Source organism: Ipomoea triloba, chromosome 11 (genome assembly GCF_003576645.1).
Source record: "Ipomoea triloba cultivar NCNSP0323 chromosome 11, ASM357664v1".
Lineage (NCBI taxonomy): Eukaryota > Viridiplantae > Streptophyta > Magnoliopsida > Solanales > Convolvulaceae > Ipomoea > Ipomoea triloba.
Window position 1 is genome coordinate 4237848 of NC_044926.1, and position 11865 is coordinate 4249712.

General features: G+C 32.9%; 2 protein-coding genes across 2 annotated transcripts; one reads left to right on the top strand and one right to left on the bottom strand.

Moving 5' to 3' along the window:
- Positions 1-2556: 2556 nt before the first annotated feature.
- LOC115997003 lies at positions 2557-3486 on the bottom strand. Its single transcript, XM_031236447.1, has one exon. The coding sequence runs from the start codon at positions 3484-3486 to the stop codon at positions 2557-2559; it is 930 nt and encodes a 309-aa protein (XP_031092307.1).
- A 4447-nt stretch (positions 3487-7933) lies between these two features.
- LOC115997332 lies at positions 7934-10255 on the top strand. Its single transcript, XM_031236875.1, has 2 exons — positions 7934-8967; positions 9868-10255. Exons 1-2 carry the CDS (start codon positions 8152-8154, stop codon positions 10084-10086), a joined length of 1035 nt encoding a protein of 344 aa, XP_031092735.1. The 5' UTR covers positions 7934-8151; the 3' UTR covers positions 10087-10255.
- Positions 10256-11865: the final 1610 nt, after the last annotated feature.

Consider the following 11865-nt stretch of genomic DNA (forward strand, 5'->3'; position numbering starts at 1 on the left):
ACCCCGCATATATTTGTACCACAATAGAGCCACTAAAATGTCATTTTATGCTTTGTTTTCAACAGTTATTTGTCCAGAGAATATCAACGCTCTACAGTCAACCAACAATCACTCAACTAATTATCCTATTACTCCCATGTAAATTTTTCTCTAATATAGTTATACTTACTGAATATCAAAATATAAGTGTACCTCAAGATCTTGCAATAACTAACCGACAAGTAATTAAATTAATGATATATAATGCAATGCAAATTATCTACACAAAAATATATCTTCCATACACATGAGTTAGAATAGCAATTGATTTCTAGAATTGAGTTACTAGAGAACGAGCATATTTGCCCAATTTATAAAAATCCTAAACAATGATATATAAAATCTCTAAAATTTCAGCACCGCATGCGTACATATACACATTAGCTATTAATTAAGCAATTATTTGCTGCAATTCAAACAAGGATAGCATCAGGAAACATAATCGATCCAAAACATATCTTCAATTGCACTATATAATATTTGATGTTATAATTTATATAATTATATATCGATCTAAATATTCTTAATATATTATAACAAATCCATTCCGTGCATCGCACGGATGAAAATACTAGTAATAATAATAATGTTTCGCTATCGAAAACCAGAATAACTTAAGCTGATTTATTTTATTTTGATCATTTGTTGACTAGGATCATAAAACAAGTGTAAACGTATAATACATTTAAGTAGCGGTGGTAGGTTTTATCGTAAATCAAATCAAAGCACGCAACAATGTCAATATAAAAATATAAAATATGGTGATATTTGAGTTAATTTTCAATGATACTAAGTACAATCTGATTGTATTAAAAATTATTACAATATTATACAAATGTCGCCATGTTGTATATATATTGGCATGTTGTTGGTCGCATTATAGAATATATAATAAACTTGTTTATAATAATAATAATAATAATAATAATAATAATGTTTCGCTATCGAAAACCAAAGATGTGACCGACCAAAGGCCCACACAATTATTTGTTTTTTTTTTTTTTGTAAGCAAACAATTATTTGTTTCTCAATAATAATGATGATGATAATAATAAATTAATAATAAAAATAATAAGTGGTTATGAAATAATTAGTATAGCTAATCCATCACCGCATGCAGTTGGCAGATAACTACAAATCGCGATTTATTTACAATAAGAATGATTAGTAGATCATATATGGAATATTATTCATTGTGTGTCCACATCCATTGTTAATGCTGATAGGAATAAAATACATTATTGTCATCCACCTAATAACTTTTTCATGCCATATATATCTTTATATTGCACATGCCTTGTCCAACCCACATTCCTTAATAATGTTAAGACTAACAAAAATAAGAATGTGTTCGTGTAATTGTTTGATATAATAGTTGTACCCTTCTATTTAAGTTTTTGTACGTACAAACATAATATAATTTTAATTTTGTTCTGATTTTTTCTTAATTTCTCATCAGGTTTGTTAATACTATAAGTCTATAACGAATAGAGTAACATAAAATCAACATACAATTACAAATCCCTTTTACAAATTTATTTATTAAACACTTTATAGTTACGTGTTCGACATGCATAACTATTACTATTAACTAGGTGTATCTATCTATAAGATTATATATTCTTGATAGATGGCACGGATAAGATATTGAAGTTACCACTATCATCATTAATTTAAACAATTAAGAGTGTAATATAATATGACAGACAAGTAATATGAGGCACCAACGTTATTTGACTAGCTATTTCCTAACACTTTTTGTAGGAGTAAGAGTGATCTTTCCATCTCAATCATCGTTTAGTTCACGGAAAATATTTTTAAAAAATGTGATTAAAATTTCATGCAAAAAATTACCATGAAGATTGATTCCCTTGTTTAGTTGGTGAAAAAGTAATTAATGAGAATATTGATTATGTTGTTAGTTGGGGATTAAATGATAAGGAATAATGAGTATAAAGACAAAAATATCCATACATAATGATAATGATAATAAAAGTAATAAAGACAAAATTATCTAACTATGTGATACTTTCTTCCTAATTTTCATGAAAAACAAAAAAATATAAAAATTCATGAACCAAATGGAGTTTTACTCAAACTTAAGGAGGACTTTTTCCATCTAACCAAACATGCTCTAAGAGTTTCTCATTGTTTTCGTTCTAAAAACTTTTTCCATCCATCATTTACAAAGTTACGTCTCCCACTTATCAAAATTACGTCATTTTGTGACCATGATCTACGCTATAACAACTTCCATATATGAGTTCAGAGAATATATAGAACAAAATATGTATTTCTCACTTCTTGAGCGGCCAAAGAATGACATGAATACACATTTCCTAAATCCACCGGAGTGTTAATAATATACAAAATGAAAAAATGAAAAAAGAATCGGATTTTCAAACCCCGGAAAATCCACCGGCTTTTGATATTGTCCGTGCCCATAATCTTCCGCTCAAAACTAACTGAGCTGTCTATATGGGTCCTGAATGAGGCTAATATGCCGGCCGGCCGGGCTTAATCGTTTTTCTGTTTTTTCCTTTTGCCGCAAACAATGGTGACCTCAAAACCATCAGCGTTTCCGAAGCACGAAACTAGGCGTCCCTTCTTCTTCACTCCCGGTTGTTTCGTCATCCCTTTCGCCGCCGCTTCCTCCGCCGTGAGTTCCTCCAGTATCAAGCTCTCCCCACACGCGCCGCCCTTCGGGGCGGGCTCCGCCGTTTTCGCCGCCGCAGGCGGTGGCGGCGGATTCGATTTCATCAACTCCGCCGCCACCACGGACGCCGACGGCCCGATATCGGAGCAAACCTCGGATCCGCCGTGAACGGCGGATCCGTTGCAGACCGAAAACTCGCCGGCGGAAAACGTGTTCATTTTCTTCTCCAATAAATCTCGGTAATCCGACGAGGCGCCGCTAACTTCGCTGTATATTGGTTTGCTGCGCGAGGCGGAGTTGAAAAGCGCGACTCCCATGTTGAGCATCCCCTGAGGGTCGGCGGAGGGGCGGCGGATCTGGAGAGCCATGAACCGCTCGTTTTTGTTCCCCTCCTGAGTAATGCTCCGCGTTGGGGGGGCGAGAAGGTGTTTCACGTTTATCCGAACCGTCCCGATAAGGACGTCTCGGAACCAGGAAACGGAATAGATCTCCACGTTCACCGCGGACTCGTCGGACCCGAGGAAATCCTCGTCGACCCGGAAGGTAAACTTGTGGTTCCACGTGGGATTCGTTTGCCCTTTGGAATCAATGCTGGTGCTCCGTTTCTTGCTCGGGTTGACCCATATGATGGCGTAGGAGCGTTGGGATTTGGACACGGAGGCGAGGTCTTGGGCGGAGATGAGCCTGATTTCGAGGATGTGGTGGGAAGGGGAAGGGCCGAGCGAGGAGGAGGGAGCGGAGGAGGTGACGGTGGAGGAAGCCGCCGACGTCGCGGTGACGGAACCGGCCATTTGGGCTGATTTCGCAGGAGGACGACGACGGGGCGGGCTAAAGGGGTGACATCATCAACGAGATTGGATCGGCGTTGCGAAGCGGAGAGAGGAAGTTAGAGTCTCCATGTCTCTTGATGAGGTCGCGATCGAGGTGTTAGTGCCGTTAGTTATGGCTGAATTTTTTCAGCCATTCTTTGATCACTGAATGTTTGTTCTGCATGCATTGCATGTCACGCTTTAAAGAGCTATTCAAACATGATATTTGGGGATAATTGCTTTTTGGCCCTTCAAATGTTTTCATTTTGTAAATATTTTATTTAATATTATAGGTACTCCCATTTTTTATTCCGCACATAAAATCTTATAGACACTTGTATTATAACACACATGAAAAAAGTAACTTATCAGTGACCGTCACATCAGGAAGTTAAATTTGGGAGTTCATGTAATGGAACTCTTACGGAAAAGTATGGAGTCCATAACTATTTACATAATTCACCGGTTAATAGTTCATAGAAATTTTTACCATGTGTCTCGGACTTAGCGTAGTTGGTTCATTGCCTCCTTGACTAAAATGTCATGATGAGATGTGATAGTGTGGGGGTTCGAATCCATTAGAGTGTGTGTGTTTCAATCCCACTAAAAACAACATGTATGGAAAGTTTGAATTAGATTTCTTGTGTATGCTGATGAAGATTATGATTTGACCGGTGGACTAATTGCACGACATGATTTACCTCTATAATGACTTTAGGACGTAAAAGTATAATATAATATTGATTGAGGAACAGAATTTGCTCAATCTATATCTATATCTATATATATATAATAATAAAAGTGCCTAGCAAAAGTTTTCCCCCCAAAACTGGAGGGCATTTTAGTAACAACATAATGAATATTATTTATTTATTTATTATTTTATTTATTTTATCAATTATCCATATTTATTAATAATGTAATGCCATTATCCATATTTATTAATAATGTAACGCCATTATCCACATTTATTAATAATATTAATTGGTGATTGGTGATATATAATTTGTGATATATCTAATATGGCAATATTGTTAATATTTATTTATTTATTATTTTATTAATTTTATTAATTATCCATATTTATTAATAATGTAATGTCATAAAGTAATATGGTAATATTGTGTTGTTAAAATTGATTGATGATTGTTGATATATAATTTGTGATATATCTAATATAATATTGTGTTGTTAATATTAACACGCACACCAGTAGTTGTCCACTTGCACGACATGGAATATTTATTTTTTGTTTTGTTCTTAATAATTACCCTTCATACATATTAATTTTAATAGCTAAGAGTATAGTATGGAGGTTATCGTGTTCTTAGTAATATCTATTTTCTTTATTTGCTTACAATATTGATTTAAAATAATAACAGGATTGATTATTATTATTACATTATAAAAAAAGGCAATAATTCTTAATCGGTGAAAACGGTAAATTGATATAAAATAATAACATGATTGATTATTATTAATATAGGAAAATTGCAAATTATTAATTATTAATTAATTAATTAATTAATTAATAATAATAATAATATTGATAGGGTAATACACACGTGTACGCCTACTGTAGACCGCCCATAAGTACCATGTCGACTTGATACCTTCTCCACCGACCTCCCGACCTTCCCGACCGTATCCTAATCCGGCCGCCCCTTGTCTACCAACACGTGTACGGCTACGAAGCCTCTGCATGGGGTCGACAGTGCATGCGCCCCACGTGTACTACATGCCGGAGGCCCGGAATCCTTCACTTAAACTCCCCTATAAATACCCGCATTTATGGAGGAGGGAGGGACTTTTGAAACCACCCATAGAGCTACGGGAGCCGACTTCCGATCTCTTCCTGAACCCGAGCCCTCGCGCGTTATACGCCCTTGATTCTTAATAAAATTACGCGTACTTCGTATCCCCTTTTCATAGTTCATTTACCGCATCAAATATAATCGGATAATAACAGAAGTGATTATTGTTATTATTTCGGTATATTGATTTAAAATAATAACATGATTGATTATTATTAATAAAAAGTAAATTGCAAATTATTACGAAGTAATTCTTAATTCTTAATAATAATAATAATAATAATAATAATAATAACAATAATAACAATAATAACAATAATAATAATAATAGGATAATAACATGGGTGATTATTATTATTAATATTAATCAATCAATAATCAATAATTATTAGGCAAATTGCATACAATAAATTAAAAATTGCATACTAACGTACATTATAAAAAATGCAATAATTCTTAATCGGTGAAAAAATGGTAATTTAATTAAAACAATAACAGGATTGATTACGCAATAATTCTTAATCTTTGAAAAACGGTAAATTGATTTAAAATAATAACAGGAATGATTATTATTAATAAAGGCAAATTGAAAATTCTTAATTCTTAATCGGATAATAACTGGAGTGATTATTATAAATAAAGGCAAATTGCAATGATTGAATAAAGGCAAATTGCATACAATAAAATAGAAATTGCATGCTAACGTACATTATAAAAAAAAAAGGCAATAATTCTTAATCGGTGAAAAACGGTAAATTGATTTAAAATAATAACATGATTGATTATTATTAATAAAGGCATATTGCAAATTCTTAATTCTTAATTCTTAATAATAATAATAATAATAATAATAATAATAATAATAATATTAATAATAATAATAATAACATAATCGGATGATAACAAGAGTGATTATTATTATTCATACGGTAAATTGATTTAAAATAATAACAGGATTGATTATTATTACAATATAGAAAAGGAAATAATTCTTAATCGATGAAAAACGATAAATTGATTTAAAATAATAATAAGATTGATTATTATTAACAAAGGCAAATTACAAATTATTAATTCTTAATAATAATAATAATAATAATAATAATAATAATATAATCGATAATAACATGAGTAATTATTATTATTATTACAGTAAATTGATTTAAAATAATAACAGGATTGATTATTATTAATAAAAGGCAAATTGCAAGTTATTACGGAGTAATTCTTAATTCTTAATAATAATAATAATAATAATAATAATAATAACAACAATAACAATAATGATCAGATAATAACAGGAGTGATTATTATTATTCATATTAATCAATCAATAATCAAGAATTATTATTAATCAATTATTTTTAATGTTTTCCAAATATATTTCTATCTAATAAATTCTCATACCACTATATAAATCATGCAACCATGCAACTAATTTCACATCTTTCCTTCACTCCATCTTACCACTTTAGTTTGATACACAAAAAAATCTACATACAATGACCCCTATTTTTGTTTTACTAAATAAGATAAACGCCTTCAATAATGCGTGGGCAATCAAAGTACGATTAATTCGTCTTTACGAAGTCAAGAACAACCGAGGAGAAACTTTAGAATCTGTACGGAAGATGTGGAGGTATATGTTCTTTATATATATATATATATATATATCCATTTCTTATGTTTTTATCGCTTCAATATGATAATAATTCATGAAGTTATCACCCCAGTTATTTCATTTTTATATATTTATCTATTTGTTTGTTTTATTGATATGAACTAATTGAATCATAATATATATTTTTGTTGTTTCTTTTTAAAATACATACTTATATTTATGCACTATATTAATAATACAAAATTAAAATACTAATTTTATTAATTTTTAAATGTGATTATTTTAATTATAAATTCATCAATATATATTATAATTACAAAAATTATATTATAGAATTTGCCTCTGTATATATATATATATATATTAATAAATATTATTTGCATATACGACGTAATATACAATCATTAAGGAAATGCATCCAATTAGAATTTAAATTTACTAATCTAAAATTAAAATTTGTATTTTTTAAATATAATTTTCTTAGTTATTATTCATATTGTTAGAATTATAATATATATGAAATACACTTATGAATAAATCGAATTAATTATGTAAATTTTTCTCTATAAATTTATCTAAATGTGCATGTGCGTGCGCGCTCATCGATCATATCATAATAAAATAATGAAAAACAGCTAGGAGGTGGTTATGTCAACTTTGCACAGGCGTTGCACGGGTGTCGCACGGATGCTGCACGGGTTTGCGTTGCCTATACGAAAAAAAATAATGTCCAAGAATTAGGAGACATTTTGTACATTTTAAAATATTTATATTTTTTCAAAATTTTTATTTAAATTCATAATAATATAATTTTGTTCGTGCATCGCACGGGTAAAGCACTAGTTTGATAAATAGGACTAGATTATTAAAAGAGACAAATAATCAGGAAATAAAAGTGTAATTTTTTTATAACACTTTTAAAGTAATTTTTCTCAAATTTATTTTAAATAATGATTATGCAACTCATAATAAAAGTATTCTTTAACACTTGTCCTCATTTTGTGATAGGTAATTAAGATACCGTTTCATTCATTATTATTTGCGATGGCCCGAGCATAATTTTGCACAAAGAAGAGAAGAAGAAGAAGAAAAAAGGGAATATATCACATCCCATGCATTCTCTTTCTCGCTTACCAGCGTTTCAGTCGTCGTCCTCTTATCGGACGACGACGATTGTCCTTTCTTCTTTCCGGCCACCTTTTCTCCGACAAAATGTTTCCTCAAGCCTCATACAATAAGCTCCTAGAAATCAACGTCATCTCCGCCCACGATCTCCCTCCGGTATCCAAAACGCTCCGCACCTACGTCGTCGCATGGCTCGATTCCGCCCATAAATTAACCACGAAAATCAATCACAACGGCCACGTTAACCCTACCTGGAATTACAGGCTCGCCTTCCCCTTCGACGATCGGTTTCTCGATTCCGACAAATCCGCCGTCAATTTCGAGATCTATAACGTCGCGTGGCTCCGTGACCTTCCGATCGGCACCGCTACGCTTGCGTTGAACAGCTTCTTCCCGCCGCTTACCGCCAGAAAGCCGGCCGTGAGACACGCCGCCATTCCGATTCGGCGTCCGTCCACGGGAGAGATACAAGGAACGCTGAACGTTACCGTCAAATTGATCCACGACAGTCCGCCGGAAACGGAATCCGGCAGTCAATTAAGCGTTTCCACCGTGAATAAACGCGACGACGGCGAAACGTCAGGAGAAGATGAGGATAAAATTGATGGCGATCAGAATCCGGAGCTTGAAATTAAAAGTGCGAAGAGCGTGAAAATCGTGTCGGAAAAAGACGACGGTTCCCCTGGAGATATGAAACTGAGAAACTGTCCGTCTTTCAGCGCATCGTACGTCTCCGGGATGCGTCCCCTGCCGTCGGAAGTGGCGGCGGGTTTGAAGAAAGGGCTGTATTATTTTCCCCGCGAGGAAGATGAGTACGGGAGTTCCATATTCGAGAACTGGTCCGTCCCTGATGAAACCAAGAGCAAATCTTCCAAGACTGTGTCCTGGCAGGTAGACCACAAGGTAATGTTGTAAAATTTGACTAAAATTGATATTTAAAATCATCATTTTTTAACCTTGCAAAAGTCTAGTCTAACCTTTATACACGTCCTCGCTTAGGCGTTGATTGCCTAGACCTCCTAGGTCGATGCTTAGGTCGTCTAGTCAACGGATTAGCTAAAGAATATTTTTATTTTTCAAAATACGTTATTTCAAACAACATCATTTTGAAATAACCACTATTAGGTTCATTGACATCCAAGGAGTTCATAGTGATTTTTTCAACCATGTTACTAATATAATTTCTGTAGATTTTTTTTTAATTTAAGTGAATGATAAATTGATTTTATATCTATTTGAATATATATAATACTTTTTTAGAAGTTTAAATTGTATAACATAAGATAAGACTTTCCCTTACGGACAAGGAAAATAGTCATGGGATTAGGTGTGTTTGGTAACCCGAAAAATGACTTCCGGAAAATGTTTTTTGAGTTTTTTGGCAACGTTCGGAAAATGCGGTCAACGGAAAATGTTTTCAGTTGACCAAAGAAAATTAGTTCATTTTTCCGGCAAATGATTTACAGAATCTGTTTCTGTAAAATCATTTTTCGAATTGGCCAAAATGACCATTTCGCATGTTCTCGGTCAAAATGGCCCGAGCCAGACCTTTTTTTCCCTTTTTCTTATATAATAAATATTATTATTTTATATTTTAAATAAAATAATAAAATTATAAGTATACAATTCTACTCATTTTACAGAAAATGAATCAAACACAAGTCATTTTTTCATAATTCTTCCAAAATTTTTTTTCTGAAAGTCATTTTTCTGCTTTCTAAACGAACCAAAAATAATACTAGAAAAATTTGAGACCGTTCTATCACTTATATTTTTTATAAAAAAAAAAATTATTTCCTACAGGGAATCCCGATGGCCGGAAAGGATCACGGCAGCTCCGCCGCATGGTCGTCTAACACGAAGAGAACGAAACTATCAAAAAATCACCGCCGGGGCCGCTCCGGTGGAGGATTGATGTCGTGTTTTGGAAATGCTTTAGGGCTTCGATTCCGGTTCATTTGTGGGTCCAATTCCAAGGAAGAGAAGAAGAAGAAGAAAAAAGAAGCCGGCCGCCAGTGTTGATGATTAATTACTTGCTCCCCATTGTTCCTTAAACCCATCCTTTTTGTTGCCTGGGAAAAATGCATGCAGGTTACACATGATATTTTTTCTTTATATTATTTGCTGTTGTACATCACATCATATGTACATTATATTGGTTCCAAGTGAAATTTCTTTTTCTTCTTTCACATTTTCACCCTAAGTTTGGATGGGTTCTTTGCTACAATATAGTATATATTCATACATAATTTCTCAACCTATTAAAGTACAAAGAGTCAATACCCTAAACTGTGGTTCGATAAAAAACTAGCAAGCCAAGATGTTTGATTTAGAAGAAATTTTACCATCGATCCAATATATAAGTATTATCCACAACATCGACTCAAATTTGCCTATTAAAAGTTTCATTTTTAAAACTATTCTTAATTCGTCTTTTGGTTTTGTTATTGAGGATGTAAAAGAAACTGCATCTATGATTCACGATGTAGTTTTTCGTTTCGTTAGGCGATCTGCGAATCGTGCTGCCCATGCTATTGCTCGGGAAGCCGTTTCTGAGTCAGGTTGCGGAGGGTGGTTTATTCCTCCTCCTTTTCTTGTTGACATTTTGGATTCTGATTTAATGCATTAAGTATTTGTTTTCAAAAAAAAAAAAACTATTCTTAATTAGTTTAATTAACTCAAGAAAATTATTTTTAATGAGTTTAGTTAACTGAAGATACTAGGAATAAGTATGTAAAATATGTCATCAAATAAGGATATCAAATAGTAATACAAAACTATGTATTGTCCTTTTATATTAACATAAACATATGAGAATAAGGTGCGGTGTATACAATTATCTGCTAAGAAAGTAGTAAAATAACACTACAAGTTGAATTTAATAATAAATATTTCATCAATTATAATCGAATAAAATAAACTTAAAACAGAGAGAGGTGCTAAATTTAAATTATTTTTGTCCTCAATGCAATTTGCTTTGTGTCCATTTTTGGGCTTTTGGCTGCCAAAGATTGAGTGGATGAAAGTAGGCTAACTTGGCAAATTGACTTGAAAAGCAACTTTTGGGGGCAATTGTTGCAATAAACCAAGAGATAAAGGACCCCACCTGTAATTATCGAAGGTCCCCCGCCCACCACCGCAAAGAGACGAGGTCGTCATCCACCAACACCACTAGACTTGTATACAGTATATTCTCTCATCGCTGACCATTAAAAAATGCCCACACTTGTCAGCCGTCGGATTACTTCAATCTCCAAGAACATATCACATATGAGCAAGTAATCCAAACCAACAGTCCAAAAACCACCGCTTACCCGCACGCAAGTGAATCCCCAATCATAGAAAACCCAAGTTGATGTTAAACAGACAAGGCAAATCAAAGGTTGTAACTAATCCACCTTGTAATGTTTTGATAGATTTTTTTTTTTTTTTTGGATGAGAATACGTACAGATAAATCTTATCGTCTTAACTCTTCACATTTCGACTCGACAGAAATCACAGAATGTGTGGGAGAATGTAAATCACATAACTTAATGGTATACCTACATTGCCGCTGCTGAATTTCAAACATTAATTTTTTCTTTCAAATATTACTTACTAACTAATGAGTTAAATACGTGCGAATAAATATATGAGTAAATCTCGCCTTTAGTAAAGAATCACAATAAAATATGTTAAATTAATCTCGTTAAGAATCAAATTTGTAATCTTGACCAATCTAAATAAAAAAAATCAATAAATTAATCACGTTAGGAATTAAATTTATAGCCTTATCAATTTTAAGTTAAATTCTTCTTCTT